Genomic DNA, 21,212 nt, shown 5'->3' with positions numbered 1-21,212 from the left:
TACCCACTATCTGGTTTTATCTGTCATCAAAATTAGAAATACACGCTTGGCAGCTTCTCTCTCTTTTTTTTTTTTTGCCCCTTTCCCATGGCAATGCCAGCAGAAGATAAGATTTTGTTATAAAAGGACATTTACAGGCTATTTGGAGTGGTACATGGAGCTTGCCTGAACTTCCATGGTGAGTGAGGGAAATCTATTACACTGCTGTTTTATTATGTACATTATTCAAAATAAAACAAAATATTTGAAAAAAAAATCAAGTGAACATGAATCAGCACAGTCTTTGTTATGTTTCTCTACCAAGACTCAGCTTTGTTTTTGGTTTATTTAGATGCTGCTAATTTGGACGATCTCTCTGCTATTGGGCACAGTGGCAGGTAAGAAACCATATTTGTGTCAGTGTTGGATGTGTAAGTCTCTTGTGTATATCAGTCTGTAAAATGGTTCAGAATTATTTCCTACATAGAAACTGTCTGATATAATGAATAGAAAGCCAGTCTCTGTATTGGGAGAGCCTGTGTTCATGTCTCAGCCCTGGCATATATTGGCTGAATGTGGCAAGTAACTTAACCTTTCTGTGCTCTAGGTAGCTGTCTAAGACTAAGTTGCAGAGCAGGGGTTAATCTGCATTGTTGAGGGAATTCCTCACAATAATGTCTCTACATACATGGAATCATAGGGTGGCCAAAAATAAATACCGCATTCTATAATGTTCTAACTTTAAATTCTGGTAACTTTTCCAACACTGAATATTTTTTTGGGGGGGAGCCCAATGACATTGTAATGTTCAAGCCCAGAATTATGCTAAACTAAGAATTGCTTTTGCTTGTGGGGTGAATCTGCATCTCTTCCATTTGAGTGCCTCTTGGGCCAAAGGTTTGGTTGAGTTCAAAGGAGGAGTTTTTTGGGTCTTGGATAAAATTTAAGCTCTCAAGTGAAAGTTCAACACTGATTATTGAATTGTTTTCTTATATTAAATTTTGTACCTCCTTTTTCCATTTGGGCCATTTTACTTTTTAAGGAGTCTTCCTCAGTGAATTTTTGTGCCTCCTTTTCCATTTGGCCAATTCTGCTTCTTAAGGAATTGCTTTCTTCAATGTACTTTTTTTCCCATTTGGCCAATTGTATTTTTTAAGGACTTGTTTTCTACAGTTAATTTTTGTCTTTCCTTTTCCAGGCTATTGACTCGCTCTTGCATACCTCTCATTTCTTTTCCCAATGTCTTTTCTACCTCTCTTATTTGACTTTTAAAATCCTTCTTGGGCTCTTTCATGAATGCTTTTTGGGCTTTGGACCAGTTCATATCCCTTTTGAGGTTTCAGATGTAGATATGTTGACAATGTTGCCCTCTTCTGAATTTCTGCCTTGATCTTTCCTGTCCCCATAATAAGAATTGATGGTCATCGTACATTTCTTTTTTGCTCATGGTTTTGCTTATTTCCTGACCTTTAAAAAAATTGAGGTCTCCTGCCTGGGAACAGGGGACACTGACCCAAGCTTTTTGTGCTGGGGCCTCTGGTGCTGGCAGTTTGCAGCTGTAGGGTTCTGGCAGCTTACCTGGTGTTGGGCTGGAATCAGTAACACTGGAGCTCTAGGGGTAGGAGTGGGGAGTCTGGCCTTGGAGGATGCCTGCTCACGTGGGCCTTTTGCCCCTTTCTTTGGCTCCTGCTCACCCAGGCCTTGCAGAGAGATGTTTCACTTCTGCAGGATGTTTCTTTGCCTGGAGCTTTCCCTCTTGGAATTGTATTTCACAGAGTTTTGCTGAGGTACCAGGAGACTTGGCTGCAGGAGAACACTGTGGAATGTATTGGTTTTCTGAGCCAGTTTCCACTGGTTCCCCTACCTGTATTGAGGCACTCAGGGGTCCTGGTGTGGGTGCTTGCCTGCTCAACCACACTGGGGTTGAGGATCTCCACCTAGTATGCTGGCGTAGGGCTTTCTGCTAGCTTTTTAGGTTGCCTCCCATTCTGTACTGCTCCCCCTCTCCCAGAGCAGGTGAGACCTTTCCCTCAAGCTTCTTGGGCTACAAGAGTGCTATACCCCTTCTTTCTGTTGGTTCAGCTGTTCCAGGGTTTTTCTTGGGGTGATATTTTCTGGGTTTCCAGAGGTCAATAAAGGAAGTTGAGAGTGACTTACTTCTTACTCCACCATCTTGGCTCCTGGAAGCCTCAACAATAATTAGAGCTGGGAGCATCTCTGCCACTCACATAAAACTGGAAGAATCTGTTGGTTCCCACTTGTACAGTGCTTTGCTGCTCAGCACAATTCAAAAGGAATGTAGTAAATGCCAACTATGTACCAAGCACTGTATGCAGAGAAAAAAAGAGAAAACATAGTTCATTCTCCTAAGGACTTAGAATGGAATGCGGAAGATGAGGCATGTCCACAAATAGCTTTACTCCAAGGTAGAATATACTAAGGGGAAAGGAGAGATACAAGTAAAGTGATATGATAAATTTGAGTGTGGGGAAATTTGAGCTGGCAGAATTAGGGAAGACTTTGTCAGGAAATAGCACCTGAATTGGTGCTTGAAGGAAAGGAAGTGGAGGGAAAGGGAAAGCATAAGCAAAGGATAATTAGATCTAGAGCTGAAATGGACTTCATAGGCCATTTAGTCCGATTCCCTCATTTTACAGTTTCCTAAATGAGGCCCAGGGAACTTAAATTACTTTGCAAGGTCACACAGCTCAGACTAAGGGTCTGAGTCTTTCTGACTCCAAGCCCAGTCTTCTACTCACTATACTCCTGACAATACATGAAGCAGACAGGATAACACTGAGGGATGATTAATAGTCTGGTTTGACTAAGAGTATATGGAGGGGATTGAATTAGAATTAGATAAGTCTATGAAGAAAGGATGGAATTGTGTAGACAGTTTTAAAAGTAAAGAAACCTTACACTCCATCTGTTAGACAGTGGGGAGTCACTGATGGTGTTTGATAAGAGTCATATTTTAAAGGTTATATTACCAAGATTATAACAGAGAGAATAGAGAAACTGGAGGCAGAAAGACCCATTAAAAGGTATTGCTACTGGCCCACTGAGAAGTGATGGCTTGTCCAGAGTCATAAAGCTAGTAAAAAAATACAAATCACATTTATATGTGACTTTATATTTTTTTTAAAGCAAATTGTCAGGATTGGAATTCAAACCTACTCATATTGTAGGAACAAAATTTATCCTACTGTACCATTTTATCTTTAATTAAGGTGTCTTTTTTTTTTTTTGAGTCTGGGTCTCCGTATGTCTCCCAGTTGGAAGGACAGGGGCTGCTCACTGGCCTCATCTAGTCACCACTGGTCAGCACAGAAACTTTGATTTATTCTCTTTCTGACCTTGGTCATTTTACTCCCTCCCTAGAAAACCTGGTAGCCCCCTGCTCCAAAGAACTTGATATATTGAGGCCAGTTTGGTCCCATTGCAGCTTAGAAGTTCTGAGCTCAGGAGAACCTTCAACATCAGCCTCCCCCATAGATGGGACTACAGTGTAAGCCACCACATCCAGCACTAAGGTGTCTTAGCAGTACTTAGTACAGTATGTGTCACATAGTAGGTGCTTTACATAAGTTTGTTGATTCATTGGCTAAGATGTGCTTTTCCCAGATTGTATTGGCTTTGAAGCCAGCACAGAAATGATGGGATAAAAAAATGGATTTGGGGGGAGATCTTACCAGGGCAGTAAGAGGAATGAGGCACCTTAGTATCTTAAATAATGTGCCTTTAGCACTTAGGAAAGAAGACTGTGAATGTCCCTTATAACCATTTAGTGATTTTGAGGAGAGGGAATTAAAATCTAAAACATTATTTTAACAAGTTCTCTTTCTAAATGTAGCAGAGAACTCAGGAAAACTGCCCTCCAGGTTAATTTACTTACTGAGATGTTCCTCTTTTTGGTTGATTGCAGGAAGTGAAGTTTGCTATTCAAGAATTGGATGCTTTACAGATGCGACACCATTTGGGGGCACTGTGATAAGACCCTTTAAAGTGCTCCCCTCATCTCCAGAAGACGTCAACGTCCGTTTTTTTCTGTATACCAATGAAAGCCCAAACAACTATGAAGTGAGTCTTGCTATTACTTTAAGATTTATAACTTGTGCATATTATTTAGAGGAAATAATAGGCTGTCTAGATTTCCTAGTTCCTCCCTGAACATATACCAGAGAAGAAAGTTGGAATCTTTGGGGACTTTTTTTTTTAAAACAATAAGTTCCAGTTTTACTTTACTGTGAATTTTCCCAGGAGTCACTTGTTTATCTTATGACAAGTCAAGTGAAGTCATCAAGTATTTATTAGGCACCTACCAGGTGCCAGGCTCTGTGCTAAGTGCCAAAGACACAGAGAAAAAAAAACCAGTCTGAGCTCTCAAAGATTTCAGAATCTAATGGGGAAAACCACATGTAAACAACTATGCAAACAAGTTGAAGATCTATATTTCATATTTAAACTATCAATAATTGCCTTAGATATAATAGATAAGGATCAACTGCTACTTCTAGGTCATATTTTTGCACCTTCAACCTGCTCTCACTATCACTATTAGAACATATGTTTCACACTGTATTTCCCATGTGATGGCAGAGTCGTGCGATATTTACCAATTAGGCAGTGATTCGCCATAGTGTCAGTGTAGCTATGAAGAAAACGTCTTTCTCAGAAGCTTTCCCCCTCATGTCAAAAGCATCATATGTCAGAAAATAGGTTGATGAGCATTTTTTCTCTTCTTAACATAGGAAATTCTTCCAGACAAAGTGGAATCTGTCAAAAGTTCTAATTTCAACAACAATAGAAAAACTCGATTTATTGTTCATGGCTTCATAGACAGTGGTGAAGAAGACTGGTTGCTAAGCATATGCAAGGTAGGATAACAGCAGTAGTAAACCCCACCCTCTCATTCTCTTATACTAATCTTACAGAGCCCCTTTGTCCCAACAACACTGTGAAGAAAACAGAACAAGTTTTATTGTCCTCTTTCTGTACATGGTAGAATTGAGCAGTCAGATGTTGTCTCTTATGCTCACACTGCCAAAAAAAAGCAGTGAAGTGTAGTAGAAAATGCATTGGACTTAGAATCAAAGGAAGTGGGGTCAAATCCTGCCTCTGATGCTTCTTACTTGAGATCCTAAGGGAAGTAACAAGCAAGATCTTTTGACTCCCTGACCAACATTCTTTCTAACTTACCATTTTGCCCTTGATTATACCCTTATGTTGCTACTAAGGACACTCTTAGTCTTTATTCAGGTTTTCTTATTAGCCTTGGATTCCCGAATGAAACATTTGGCATAGGACAAAATTATTCCATCAGCCTTGATTTCTCCTCATTGATTTCTCACTGAAAGAAAAAATGTACACCTCCTCCATCCATTTGAACTTTACTTCTGCTTTCAACGTTTGAAATCTAGAAATGATTGTTTCCCTCTGATCATAAAAATTATAAAAAAACGAATTAAAAGATTTTTGCATTTTAACCAAATATAATCAGTTTCTATTAGCCCAAGGATCTAAAAAAATATAGTGTTATGACAGCATGCATTAATTAACTCATTCATTCAGAAAGTGAAAATTGATTGTCTACTGTGTGCTAAGAAGATCATTGACTTCTCCAAAAATCACAAACCCAATTAGTCACAGATTATGCACATTTCTAGAGTTTTAGCCTAAAGGCTAATCCTTTATTTCATTCATTTTAATGCATTATTTATTAGACATTTATTAATTACTCAATATGTACATGGGCACCTTGATGGCCCCTGGCCATTTGATATACTTTAGTTCATTGAAGGGCAATCTGCAATAACCATGGAGATGAGGTCAACTGTCCTATTGCAATCTACTCATTTCGCACTTTTACACATGATGAACTCTACTAATTTTCTAGAACAAATGAAAACTGGAGAGAGAAAATCTAGATAACAATGAAGGAAAACCATTATAAAATCATTTTTCGTACAAGTGAGGATGCAAGGTACAAAGGAATATTTGTTGACACCCTCAATTTGTTCTAATATCATAGAACAAAAATTCCTATAACATAGTAGGAGTTATACATGGAAAGAGCACTGATTTGGGAGTCTAATCCTGGTTTTAACATTTATTAGCTTGGTGCCCTTTTCCAAGTCATCTGCCAATTCTAGCCCTCATTTTCTTCACTAATATGAGAGGGAGCATGGAGAATAAGTAATGGGTGTGTAGTCAGAGTTTTGGGGTTGAAATTCTAGCTCTAATATTTACTAACAGTGTGCTTTTGGGGCATTTTCGCTTTTCTGGATTTTGGTTTCCTCATAGACAAAATCAAGGGATTAGAGTAGATAACCACACATAGTCCTGATTCTATTTTAAGGTATTTGACTAGATGATCTAACTTTGTGGGGCTGAGTAATGGAGTGAATAATATTTTGACTTTAGATTCAGGATGATCTGAGTGCAAATTCTGCCTTAGACAGACTGTAGCTGAATGATCCTAGACATGTCAACTAACCTCTCTTAGCCTTGGTTTCTTCATCTATAAAATAGAGATGATATAATGAAGCTAACATATGTAAAGTGCTTTGTAAATGTTAAAATCCTATATAAATGCTATTCTTATGTTTCCTTTCAGTGCTAATATTCCCAGTGCAGTACTCTAGGGGTATAATTCTCACTTTCCCTTATATTCTCAAGGAGCAGTGGCTCTTTGAGGTAGCAAGGCTACTAATGAGACAGATCTTAAGTGTCTGTGTTCTAGACTTCTGAAGCCAGGCAGAGGAAGGTTGAAATGTTGTCCATTGAATGTCTAGTGGAGTGAGGCACCTGCAGCCTCAAGGCCATATGTGGCCCTATAGGTCCTTAAGTGCAGCCCTTTGTCTGAATCCAAACTTCATAGAAGAAATCCACTTAATAAAAAGATCTGTTCTGTTAAACCTGGACTCATCAAAAGCTGCATCCAAGGACCTAGAATGCCACATGTGGCCTCAAGCCCGCAGGATTCCCATGCTTGGGCCTTCTCAAGGGTTCTTTTCTAGGTGTGCTCTGATTTGTTGCTGGAGTGAGTAGGGCCTCAGGACTCTGCTGGTGGTACATGACTGTCAGAAGCCAAGAGATCTTTCATTTTCTCTTCCTCAATGCCTCCCTCTTCAAGCATTCAGCAAACTTTAATTCAACTCAATAAGTGTTTATATTAATTGCCTGGGTTCTCAGAAAGCCTAACTTTCTGTGAAGAAGCCAAGATGGGAGGGGAGGAGTCACCACAGACCCATAACTAGAGAAATGTGACAAATTTATTTGGTTGTGTGAGGGCCATGGTAGCACAGAAAAACCATTACTCCTCACAGGGGCAATCTGTCCCCTATCCATAAATGATCCTAGCACTTGTACATGCTAGGTTTGGGACTGGAGAGAGAGAGAGGAAGCTGGTCTCTAGGAAAGGTGACTGTAACTACAGGACTATAGCCAAAGGGGATTGCATCCCATAATCCACTTCACATGCTACTTGGGATATCAGCTCCCTGGAGCAGGGCCCCATTTGCCCCATGCTAGTTCTGGCTCTATAGGAAGGTTCACATGCCTAGAAGGGCCCAAGGGTTGAACTACATATCTGCAGGATATTATTTTTATGTGAAATACCATTCTAATGATATAGCTGTAAAGATAATTATATGGGTTAGTCAAGAAATCCCTTTAGTTTCTTTGAAAACAGGGTATTTTAAAACAAACAAACTTTTTCAGTTACCAAATATACTCATCTCTAAAGGGCCCAGTAGGGGAAAACTCTGTACACAGACAAATCCCTGATATTGTTTAATAAGAGCCACATATTGTATATCATACTTCCTGTAGCTTCCCATGACGCACATTTTGCCAACATGCTGCAATGGAACCCCTTCTCAGTAGAGTCCTTGATGATCTTCAGATACCAGTTTTCAGCAAGGTCGGATTAATAGTTCAGGATGTTAAATGTCAAAGAGTGGTAATCCAATATTGCACTACCTTGAAATGTTTTTGTTGTTGTTAATTGATGTATTTCTTCATAGTTTTTTAAGATCTTGAACAGACAGGGGCAGCTAGGTGGTGCAATGGATAGAGCACCAGCCCTGAAGTCAGGTGGACCTGAGTTCAAATCCAGCCTCAGACCAAACACTTGACATTCACTAGCTGTGCGACTCTGAGCAAGTCACTTAACCCTAATTGCCTAAAAACAAACAAACAACAACAAAAAACAGATCTTGAACAGACCATATAGAAAATGAAGTTCATTATGTTTGTTAGTGATAAGTAAAATAATTTTAGAATATGGGCATTCTAACACTCCCTTGATGATTATACTATTTCTGTTGTATTTGTTCTAGAATTTGTTCGAAGTGGAAGAAGTAAACTGCTTCTGTGTGGACTGGAAAAAGGGTTCACGGACTTTATACACCCAAGCCTCACAAAATGTTCAAGTCGTAGGGGCTGAAATAGCTTATTTAGTGGATTATCTCAAGGTAACTAGGTGTCTTCATGTTGTCTCATACTCTCCATCCATTGTCCTCTGAATGCTGTGCTCATACAATTGCTAGAGGTCATCATCAACCTTTCTATAAAAAGGTTTTAGAAGGGAAGGTAGTGTGTCTGCATTGGGGTTTTTGTCTGCAAATAAAGATGAAGGCAGCTCAGTTGATATAGTGCTAGACCTTGAGATAGGAAGACTGAGTTCAAATCTGGCCTCAGACACATCCTGGCTGTATGACCCTAGGCAAGTCACTTAACTTCTCTCTGTCACTGTTTCCCACACTGTAAAATGCAGATGGTAGTAGCATCTACTTCTTTAGGTTGCTGTGCAGATAAAATGAGACAGTGTTTGTTAAGTGCTTTGCAAACTTTAAAGCACTATATGAATGCTATTATTAGATTATTATGAACACAGACCTATTTTTCATTTTGACTAAATTCCCTTTTCAGTTCAGTTTTAAGAAAAAAATCAGGCAACTAGTTTGATTTGGTCTCTCCACCCCCAAATCTCCTATAAGTGATTTTCACCAGTTGGTCGACTGAATTTTGCTAGTTTTTAAAATTATAGTGCCTAGACAGTTATCAAGGGTCATGTTATTTCTGCATGTGTCAATACAAGTTTTTAGAAAATGTTGGGAAGCATTGGGGCACAGTAGAAAGAATTCTTGATTCAGGGTCTGAGGATGTGGGTTCAAATCCCAGCTTTACTGCCTAACTGCCTTCTGTGAGCTTTGGCCAGTCAATTTTCTAGGAGTCAATTTTTTGGCTAGTCAATTTCCATTTCTTAATATGGAAATGGCTGAACTGGATGACTTCCAAGGGCTCTTTCACCACTAAATCTGTAATCCTATGTCTATACTCCTTATCACCAAAAGACACAAGAAATATCTTAGACTCAAACTGTAGATGGCTGGGTAATTCTTCATTATCACTTCCTATTCCAAATCTTTGCTTTTGGAAGCTTCTAATAATTCTAGTTTAGTATCAAATCTTCCCCTTCTCAAAAACAAGACCAAAGAATCATAAAGACACACTGCTTAAGACAAGAAATAAGTACAGAATAAAGCCATAAATCATTAATACTTTAGTATTTGCTGTCCTTGAAAATCAACAGAGAAATATTTCTCTGTTGAAGGGAAGTGAGAAGTCACTCTCAATGAAGACTCTCAAGGAGTGTGGCCTGAACATGTCACTAATACCAATCTAGCCATTTCTGAAGACCTTTTCTCTCATCAGACCGAGCTTGGATACTCTCCTTCCAATGTCCACATCATCGGTCACAGTCTGGGATCCCATATTGCTGGAGAGGCTGGGAAAAGGTTAAATGGTCTCATTGGACGAATCACAGGTAGGATTAAGATGGTGAAACCTGAAACATTGTGCTAACATTGCCGTCATATAATTAAGACATGAGGTTGAACTTGGTGGGAACTTGGTGGTCTTTCAAGTGTCATGTAAAATATTAGAATGCTTGTTCATTTTGCCTGCTATGAGCAACATATAAGGAACACCTGTATAAAATTTTGTATGTTTTTGGAAGAGAGCCTGGTTCTTGTGATATTCCATGCCCTGGAATAGTTTGGTTATTTTACCTCACAAAGATAATCTTATCCTTGATATGAGATGAAATCTTGGGGGAACATTGACTAAAAACTTATTTTAGAGTTGTATCGCTTCCCTTCTTTTTGTCTCTGACATTATAGCTCTGTTAAACTAACCAGCAAGACATGGATTTTCTGAAGAATCTGTATTCTGCCTTTGTATTTTAACAGACTAGTAGGGGTATTTAGAAAAAAAATTAATCTTGTATATTCAGAGGGTTTAATTAAAGGAGAAAAAAATCTCCATGAAGTTTGAAACTTTTCTTCATGGGCTAAAAGTAGCCCATCCTTTTATTTCCCTCAGGCTTAATGCCACTGTGATGTGATTTAATGATTGACAGTTCTCAAACTTGTTATCACTGCCCTCTGTGAATTGAAATCTAATGGTAAATTGTGTGACACTCAGAAAAGTCGATTTATAATATAGATCACAACAAAAGAACCAGAGATATTCTAAAAATAACAAGAAATTCAAACAATCTTTCCCCACAATTATCCATTTATATACACATGTAAGATCTTGGGGCAAGTCACTTAACCTTCTTAGCCTCAGTTTCCTCATCTTCAGAAGGGAGATAATACTTACTCAAATTACTTATCTTAAAGGAATTTTATGAGGGAAATGAATCATATACCCTCAAGCACTACATAATTGTGAAGTATATGTAATTATTATCACCACAAAACACACCAAATGAAAGTAAATATATCTACAAGCATTTTCTGTAACAGTTCTTGGGTGTAAGGACTACAACTGTAATTTCATTGATATAATGAATTCTTGGATGTGGAGTGACTAATTCAAGTCACCACTTTATAGTCTTAAGAATTGCCGAAAACATAGAAAAGTTAAGTTACTTTCCCAGGATGACCCATCTATTGTGACAGATTACACATCAAAGGGAGGAATGAAGCATGTGTCTTCTTGTTTGGCAATTAGCTCTCTATGCACCAAGTCATAACCACCACTTGATAATGGCTTATGTTATATAAGTTAAAAGAATATAACCAAAATATAACAATATTTCTTCCAGGATTGGATCCTGCTGAGCCTTACTTTGAAGGGACTCCAGAAGAAGTTCGACTGGATCCCAGTGATGCCTTGTTTGTTGATGTCATTCACACAGATGCTGCTGCTATGATCCCTTATCTGGGTAAGCCTTTCTCCTTGAATCTTGCAACTATGATCAGCCATAACTAAGTTTTTGGCAATGCATTCAAACCCATTTAACGCTTGTTTCAAATGTTTTAGGTTTTGGAACGAGTCAAATTGTGGGACACCTTGATTTCTTCCCAAATGGAGGAGAAGAAATGCCTGGATGTGATAAGAATATCCTTTCTCAGATTGTAGATATAAATGGAATCTGGGAAGGTAAATCCATTCAGCATATAACAAAAATTATTAGTAAAATGTATGTTACTGTCTTGCCAAACTTGCCAAGGTATTTAGCCAACACCTTGCCTTTTTGATGGTATCTACTATTGTATGAGACCTCCCTCCTAGACTGGAGGTAGGTAAATATGAAAGTAATAGATTTGTGAAATATTTTTATTGTGTCAGTCTAGCTTGTCCTTTAATAAACTACAGAACTTAAATATATCCATTAAGCCTCAAAATAAATTTCACCTTCTCATATTTACTTGGCCCTATTTTTGTAACCACTAGCTCCTTTTCAGAGCCAGAATGGTCTAGTGGTTAGAGAGCTGATCTCAGCATCAAGGTCTCTAGGGTGAATCCTGCGTCTGACATGTACTGTTTGCATGATGCTGGGCAAGTCACTGACTCTCTTGTTGCCCCTTTTCTCACTCAGTTGAAAAGAATGAACCAATCTCCATTGGCAGAGGAACTTTCTTCCCTGGGGCTACATATGTTGATATAATGACAAGCCTCATCTGACAATACTTAATGATAGCTAAATATATCACAAAACATAAATTATCATTTTAAAAAAGTGTGATATGTCCTTAAACTTTGACCATGATTTATCAAGTCTATGACTTATTTAAATGTCACAAATTTTCAATTATAATTTTGGATTAAAAAAAATAATACAGTGTCCCTTCTGTATGATCCCATTTAATTTCACAGGAACTCGTGATTTTGCAGCATGTAATCACCTGCGAAGTTACAAGTATTATGCAGATAGCATCGTCAACCCAGATGGCTTCTCTGGATACCCCTGTGCTTCCTACAAAGATTTTGAGGCAGTATGTTATTGCTTACCATGAGAATCAACATTGCATACAGCATGGAGAACTTGGGTTCCAAGTCCATAAAAGTGGGGTTCTCTTCCTACCTCTGGCACACATTAGCTTGCCCTTGGGCAGGTAGCTTAACTTCCCTGTGCTCTAGAAAGGTGCTGTTTTACTTTGATAGAGGGAATTTCCTTAATATGATCTTTCTTATGATTGAAATCACATGTCAAGAACAAGGCAGAAGGTATTTCTTTACACAGAACAACAGAATTGGAAGGAACAAGGAACATTAGAGGCCATTTAATGTAAACTATTCTTGAAAGCAGTCTTTATTACAACATACCTGATAAGTGACCACCCAGGAGCTATTAACAGTCTCCATGAAGGAGGACTCATCACCAGCCCTTTGTACTATTGGAAATTCTAATTGTTAACAATTTTTTTTATTATCATTTAGCCCCTTTTCTACTCATAATTTCTGCTTCTGTATACTGGGACTAAATAGAACATTTTTAATCCCTTTCATTTAACAGTTCTTGAGATAGCTATCAAGTGGCTACTGTTTCCACTTTTCTTCAAAATAAACACCTTCAGTTCCTTCAATCCTTGAGACCAAGTAGATGGTGTATACCCAAGTCTCTCATCCCCCCAAATCTCTGTAGAATAGCTCAGAACATTGTGATATAGTGTAAAGAGTGATGAACCAGAAATTAGATGACCTAGGTTCCAATCCCATTCTGACACTATGTGACCTACAGCATTGTCTCTAGGGCTCCAATTTATTTATCTGGAAAATGAGGAAAGTGGGACAGATTTCTCTACGTCCCTTCCAGCTCTAGCATTTATCGATTTCTGGTATCATCTTCCATACATGTTACATATTGAATCTATATTGCTACATGAGTCTACCTTAAATCGTACAATCTCACACAATGGTATTAGCATTTTTCATGGGATGTATGGAAATTTTCACTTTTGTTTAAATTATGTTAATGATTGTCTCATCCTTCCATTCCCTTTATAGCCAATGGTTAAGTATTTGTTTCATTTAGGGTCATTTTAGAAACTTTCTTTGGAAGCTAATGTCTATCTGTTACCAAATTGAAAAATGTAATTAAAAGCAGAAAGTTTATCAAAAATATGAATTATCTAAACATCCTAGTAACAGATTAGAATTTTCAGTTTTGTCCAGCGCTGTAGCATAGTACACACACAGCTTTAGATTCCTTATAAAGGAAAAAAAGATTTTCTTAGGTATCTAGAGCAGCATCATTGTGTTGTGATCTTGGATCTCAAATATTGATAAGGTTCTCCCAATTACTTTTAAAAGCTAGCTTTTCTGGGTCAGCTAGGTGGCACAGTGGATACAGCACTGGTCCTGGAGTCAGGAAGAACTGAGTTCAAAATCTGGCCGGAGACACATAATACTTACTAGCTTTGTGACACTGGGCAAGTCACTTAACCCCCATTGCCCAACCAAAAAAAAAATCTAGCTTTTCTTTAGTTCTTACAAATGTTCATTCTAAAAATGATCAATGCTGAATGTCATTTAAAAGAGAGAAACATCTCAAGTTCTAGTTGGTAGTTATGTCACAAAAGACACTGCACTGGAATTTGTGTTAGAAACACCTGAATTTCAATTCCACCTCAGAAAGCTACTAGTGATGGGACCTGAGGCAACTAATTAAATCTCTCAGCCTCAGTTTCATCATCTGTGAAATGGGGATAATAATCACTCCTACCTTATAGGTTGCGTTGTAAGGACCAAAGGAAATGACATGTGTAAAGTCCTTGGCAATCTCTATGTGCTATACAAATGCCATCTGTGATTACTGGGTTGGGGAAGGGAAGGTCATAATTCCATTTTCTGTTGTTAAGCTATGCTAACACTCAGAACAAGTTTGTTGAAAACCGCCTTCATCACTGACTTTAAGCTACCAGTTCAACAAACATTTATGATATTATGCAGACTTAGTTTGCAGGATAGGATAATTCCTCCTTATATTTTTTTCTCAACTGTTATGAAGATATCAGAATTGCATTTGCTTTTTAGATAATGGAATTGATTGAGTGAGTATAGGGATGTAAAACTGGAAAGATAGCATGTTTTCTCATTAACCATTTATGTATTTTCATCAGAACAAGTGCTTCCCTTGTCCATCTGGAGGGTGTCCACAGATGGGCCACTATGCTGACAGATTTGCTGATAAAACCACAGTGGGACAGGTCTTCTATCTCAACACTGGAGAGGCCAGTAATTTTGCTCGTAAGTTTCCATTTGACTTTCCTCATTTCCAAAGCTCTGTGAAATTGTTATTGCCTATTGGAAAGACTTCCTCCTGTACATACAGAAAAAGGAAAGGAGTGACCATATTTAGGAGATGACTACTAGATACTGATGTCCAGTTTAGAGGAAGTAGTAGATTTTCCCTGGCCTGAGAAATCTGGATGAGAAGACAGCATGGGTCCACTGTTAAACACGTTGGATGTAGAAATGGACCTCTCTTTTCCCAATATTCTTGAAACGGATTGCCAAATGACCAGAGGTTTCAAAAAATAAATTTCCTAGATTCTGTTGGTGTGATATTGCTACATGCTGTCAGAGTTCTTAAACAGACACCGATGTTTTCTTTTGTGAATGTTAAAAAACAAGAGTTTGGATGGTCAGGTTTTTTTTTTTAATGCTGCTTACCCAATAAATGTTGAAAGATCAACTCTATAAGGTGAAATAGCAGCTTACTCATAGCTGAGAGTATATAAAGAATCTGATAATAGCTTTATATAGTAGAATGTGACATCATTTATATGTGTTCTGGCCAAAAATGAAAAAGAGAGGAGAGTATAGAGAACCAAGAGAATAAAATCGTGTAAGACACATTTACCTCACAATTTTGCCCCCACACTGACCCAGCAGGATTGTAGTGTTGTGTAGATGAGCCCTGTTGAAATAGTGTGGCAGAGTATGTAGAGTGAGGAACTCAAAATAAGGAAGACCTAGGTTCACTCTCACTTCTAATCCCTCTTAGCTCTATGACTCTGGCTAAGACCCTTAATCTCTCTGACTCTTTTTCCTCATACGGTAGACATGTGTTAGACTTAATGGCCTCTACAATCCCTTCCAGCTCTGAATTTTTGACATTACAATAATATTATACAGTTGAAAGATTACTGGGCTTAAAGTCCAATATGAAGCAAGGTTCAATTCCAGCTCTGTAAGATGCTTATGTCAACACGTGACTTTTGTCAATAACTCATACTTTCAAAGCCTCGGCTTTCTCATCTATAATTTGGGGATTAAAACACTCTTTCACCAAGTTTTCTGTGAGAAAAGTATTTCATAAGTTGTCAAGCATCATGATAGTGATCTCTAAGTTGGTGAAGTAACCATAAACAAATAACTCTTTTTGATATAAAATTTACAAATATGGAAAAATTTCAGCTTGAGTCAGAGGAAATTTTAATTTAATGAAAAATATAAATTATAGACAATTTAAAAGAAATGCTATTTTAAGGAAGTAGAAGTCCAAAAAGTCATCAAATGTAGCAATAAAATGTAAAGAACAGGAGAGTAGAGAAAAAAATATTGGACAAAGTATCAACAGACCTCAGTCTTGGGCTGGTTTTGCCACTAATTCACTGTGTGACTTTGTGCAAGACCATGGTAGATTGAGTGCTGAAGTTGCTGCCTGACTTTAGTTTGAAATCATTTTATCAGTAAGAAGTGAAAATTTGAAAAAAAATGAATTACTTAAAACTTTGCATCCAATACAAATCCTTCATTGTATAATTAAATTATCATATATTTTACATTAGTGCCATCTATATAAAGTGTTTTGCTGAAATCTCTATTTCTTTCTATTCATATATTTATATTTATACACTGAATATATTTATTTCTTCATAATTCTATTTCTACCTTCTCTACAGGTTGGAGGTATGGAATAACTGTCACATTGTCTGGAACCAAGGTTACTGGAACAATAGTAGTTTCTTTGTTTGGAAGTAATGGAAACAGCAGGCAATATGATATTTATACGTGAGTTCATATATCTTAAATGTTGGAATTATTACTTTATATAAATGCATGTTGCCTAAATTACTGCTTATATTTTCATTGCTATAACAATTTACATAGTACTAGGATATATATTTTATTAAATTAATCACAAGAATTCCTTTTGAATAGTTCGCATTGAAATTGACTTCAGAATTGGTTTCTAACTTTGGTGCATTGCTACTTACTGGGCAAATCATTTATTTTTATTTCATAAAATGATTATTTTGTTCTTGTCACCAGGTGCTTAATTTATGATCAGAAAATAATTATGCTGCTAACACGACAGATGGAGGAAAGAGATTTAATGAGGTCATCAATTATTAAATTATAGAAGAAAGTTGTGACCAATACATGTTAAAATACCATTTGGGGCATAAATTACCACTATGCTTGTGTGTCTTTTTGCTTTTGTTTAGTACGTTACTAACACAATTTTATTAGCAAAAAATGTATCATGTATAGAATTTATAAGTAAATATATATGTAGAGATTCCTGTACTTGAAGTTGTTATCTACTTCTCTTCTAAGGGGGAGCCTAAAACCAGGTGCTACACATACTAATGAGATTGATTCAGATTTCAATGTTGGACCACTTGAAAAAGTTAAATTTCTTTGGGACAACAATGTGATCAATCTAACTCGGCCAAAATTAGGAGCATCAACGATCACTGTAGAAACTTCTGATGGAGAAACGTAAGTCTTTTGATTGTGAACCAAGAGAGATAGGAAGTATAAAGAGGCATATTTGTAATATGCTGACCCAGAAAATCTACTTTGAGATAGATTTGTTTCAATAACCTTCTCATATTACCTTTAACTTAAAGGTAAAATATTTAAATTTCATCTTTAAGAAAATAGAAGTTTTAAAGATGTTTTGGTTGGTATTGTGCCATCCAATAAAAGTCCATGGAAAGGTCAGAGTTTGACCCTGAGACTCTCCCTTCATGAAATTCCAATTATTTAAGTAGGTCTCTACCTTACGTTCTTCAAAGGAGTAGAGAATCACAGATTTAGAGAGAGGAGGAGCCTTAGAAATCACCTAATCTAAGACTCTCATTGTACAGAAGAGAAAACTGAGGCTCAGAGAGACAAATGAACTTACAGTGTCATACAAGTAGTAAACATTTAACTGGTTCTAGGAAAACCTAAAATTAAAGGAAATGACATCATAGATGGCAGTTAGTTCCACAGAACAATGTGCTAAATACCATTATGAGTACAGTTGTGCCATGTTATCTTAGAGTTTGGTTATAATTCATTAATGATGCTATTGAAAAATGACTACTTTTTAATTAATGTTGTGTGGTAAACATGTGGTCACCAATAAGGAAATTAATTGAATGGTCATGTACCAATTTCTTCCTCGTCCTTTCTGGGCCAAGAAAATCCTATTTCCATGTGTTTTGGAAAATGTCTAGTACAGTTCAAGTACTGCTATTGAGCTAAAATATGAGAAAAGCTAAACATAAAAAAAAACCAGAAGTAGGAAAGGAATATTTTACTCTGGGCTGGTTTCTTGTGCTGCTTCACAGATCTATTTAACATTTAGCAAATATTTACTGAGAGCCCATTAAGTGCTGGACCAGGTTCTAGAAGGGAATAATACAAAGATGAATGAAAGTTTCTTAAAGATTTTTTCTGTATTTTTATATTCTCAGTACTTAGCAAAGGGCCTTGCATATAGTACATAGTAGGTGTTTAATAAATGCTGATTTAATTGTTAAATTGAATTAATCATGCTAACTGTCCTCACAGAGCAGGAGCTTCAGAGAATATGCAGTATAGTGCTCAAATTCAGTTTCCCAAATGATGTTCCACAGAATCCTGATATTCAGCTCCCAACATGCATAAAGGTTCTAGGATAGTGTTTTAAAGCTAGCAATAGTTTCCTCTCTAAAACATCAAGTACAAAATTATGTACCAAATGCACTTATTACCTGAGGTATTTTTAATGAAAAAAAATAGGCTTATTTCCACTTCATTCTTTTATTCTGGAGGCATTCCATACCCCTAGAGTTCCTTGACCAGCACCTAGCACTGTGCCTGGCATGTAGTAGGTGCCAACTTCATGCTTGATTTTTTGATTGATTATAGTTTGTGTCATTATTTTAAAGCCTATCAGCATTGTGGCCAAATTAGTTTTGCAAACCCATATTAAATAGTGCCCAGTGTTCTGGGCCTTGCAATTCTTAAAGTTCTCTGGAAGGTCCTTAGTTGGACACACTGGAGGCCAAAACTTAAAAATCAGCTGTTGTGAAACAATCCCTACCCTCTCCCCTTTTCAAAACAGTGGCTTTGATTCTGGAACCTTTCTTCTCAGTCAATTTTACTTTCTTCCTGATGAGGTCTAGAGGTTTAGGGGTGCTGGGACCCTGAGATCATGACATGTGGGCCCTGCCTGAAAGAATTCAACTGAAATCTTTCAGCCAGAGAAAAAGTTTATTGGAGATAAATCATACAGGCCAAGTGATGCCCATAAGGAAGAGTGGGCATGACAAAGTCTCAGAGTTTAAGTGGGGGCCAGGGTAGATCTTCTGTATACTCATGTAATTTTGGGCAACCAGAGGAGGGGCTGGGAAGAGAATCTGGGTAACTTAGGGAGATTTCTTATTGGAATATCTGTGATATTGAATAGACAATGGGGATAGATAGATTGAATAGATAATGAAGCTGGGCTGGGAATGTCCTAGAGATTGAATGGGAATACTAGGGCTTTCAAAGGGAGATAAGGAGAGTCCATAAGGAAAAGCCATTGGTTGGAATATAGCCTCAGGTAACCATTTGAGACCAGAATGAGGTAAAAAAAAAGTTTAAGGGTTTTCTGGGGCCTGTAGACAAATGGGAGCCAAATTCTTTTTAGGACAAGGAGCAAAGGTCTCTGCTAAGGTCCATACCCCATCATTCCCCCCTCAAATCACAGCTCAGGGTCTTATGGTGCTCATAGCTAGGTGACACAGTGGATAGAACATTGGGCCTGTAGTCAAGGAGACATGAGGTCAAATCCAGCCTTATTTTGCTAGCTGAGTGACCCTAGGCAAGTCATTTAACCACTGTTTATTTAAAATTCCTCATATATACAATAAGGATAATAACAGTCACCTACCTGTCAAGTTTGTCGTGAGAATCAAATGAAGTTACTGTTAAGTGCTTAGCACAGTACCTGGAACACAGTAAGTGCTATATAAATGTCAGTTAATTAGTAGTAGTAGTAGTAGTAGTAGTAGTAGTAATAGTAGTTAGTAGTAATGGTAGTGGTAATAATAGTAAAATGAGAGGGTTAGAAAAGATTTAATCCAATCAAACAAGCATTTATTAAATACTTACTATGGATAAGACACTATCCTAGGTATAGTACCTGACCTCAACATGACTTATACACTGTGTCTCTCCGTCTTTAAGTCCTATAATAAAGGGACTAACAGTTTAAACAGGAGATATTACTTATTCAAATTACTAGAGAAAAAATAAAAAAGTTACAGGCAATATAAAATGCTGTGATATAGCTCTAAATATATGCATGTGTATAAAGGTATAAGATACTTATAGTTAATAGTCCATTTTTTTTCCTACAGGTATGAATTCTGTAGCACAGAAACTGTAAGAGAAGAAGTTCTGCAAACTCTCTATGCTTGCTAAAAGCATGTTAAAGTGAAATGATTATTTCCTATAATAATAAAAGGCAAACATAAAGGTGTTCACTGTATTCATTCATCATTAATATCTACTTCATTTTCATAGTAATTTTTAGTGGTGAAACTTATTTTTATCAGGGGTTTGTTCTAGAACTATGCCTGAACATTTATTGAATTTCCCAGATTAACTTCTGGCATTTCACTAAGATGAAATATCCAAATCACCATTTATCATGATGGATTGGTGATCATTATTCAATTAATTAATGCTACTGTTGAGGTTTAGGGGTGCTGGGACCCCAAAATCACAACATATGGTTCCTGTCCTAAACAATTCAACACATGCAAAAAACAAGGTTTATTAGAACAACATTGGGCAGACTCTTAAGGAGTCTGAACATTAGTAAGGTATTGGCTAGATTTTAAGAATCTAAGCATCTTAATGGAGACAAGGTGGACCTTATATACAGAAAGACTATGGGAGGGACCCAGGAGTGGCCAAGTAGTTTGGAGTGACTGGAGGAGGAGTCTAAGGAAGAGCTGAATGGGAGTGGCTAGTAAGCTATGGTGAACAGAACTCCTGGGACCTGAACCTTGTGGCCAAGGGAGAATGGAGCCCACCTTGGGTGGGAAATGCCTGGGAGTCATAGGGAGGTAAGACAATGGAGAGCTAGGTAAATTAAGGGAACAGAATTGGGAGATTGGGCATAGCCACAGTGAAAGGCCAGTTGATGGGATTATAGCCTCAGGCAAATGCCAGAGGTTTGCCCATCTGGGAAAGTCCAGGTCTAGCTCCCATCCTCATCACTACAATACATCACTATATTTGTTTTACTATCACCCTGAGACAGAATGAGAAACAGGTGTAATTCCTACACTTTCTATGTTTAGACTGTTAGCAGGAAGGGAAGATGAGCATTTTTCTGTAGTTTTTGCTAATTTCACCACTTTTTTACCTGTTCATTTTACTTCTTGGAAGACACGACATGTAAAGGCATGACTGATATGAAACTACATAATAGTTTGGGGAATATGATACACAAGAGTGGAAGAGATATAGTAGAAGATATGAAAAGGGCCAAGAAAAGTTTAGTTTTAGTTCAGTGGAAAGAAGTGGAAAAAGAATAGTCAGAATATCTACAGAAGTGACACTGATGAGGAAGTAAGGGTTACCTAGAATTTAATGAGCAGTTGCAGGAAAAGAGAATTTAATAAGGATATATTTGACGGTTATCCCAGGGCATGAGTGTCAGGGACCACCAT

The 21,212-nt window shown here is 37.4% G+C and overlaps 1 protein-coding gene across 1 annotated transcript; it reads left to right on the top strand.

The window, feature by feature from the left end:
- Nucleotides 1-331: 331 nt before the first annotated feature.
- On the top strand, nucleotides 332-19,996 carry LOC110209542 (pancreatic triacylglycerol lipase-like). The gene is made up of 12 exons (XM_020988158.1): nucleotides 332-377; nucleotides 3,905-4,059; nucleotides 4,731-4,856; nucleotides 8,322-8,456; nucleotides 9,700-9,811; nucleotides 11,099-11,218; nucleotides 11,317-11,436; nucleotides 12,154-12,272; nucleotides 14,400-14,526; nucleotides 16,188-16,296; nucleotides 16,846-17,010; nucleotides 19,890-19,996. Exons 1-12 carry the CDS (start codon nucleotides 332-334, stop codon nucleotides 19,951-19,953), a joined length of 1,398 nt encoding a protein of 465 aa, XP_020843817.1. The 3' UTR covers nucleotides 19,954-19,996.
- Nucleotides 19,997-21,212: the final 1,216 nt, after the last annotated feature.

Source organism: Phascolarctos cinereus, unplaced genomic scaffold (assembly GCF_003287225.1).
Source record: "Phascolarctos cinereus isolate Bilbo 61053 unplaced genomic scaffold, phaCin_HiC Scaffold_3;HRSCAF=262, whole genome shotgun sequence".
Lineage (NCBI taxonomy): Eukaryota > Metazoa > Chordata > Mammalia > Diprotodontia > Phascolarctidae > Phascolarctos > Phascolarctos cinereus.
The sequence above is the reverse complement of the archived record's forward strand: the minus strand, read 5'-3'. Positions and strand labels throughout refer to the sequence as shown.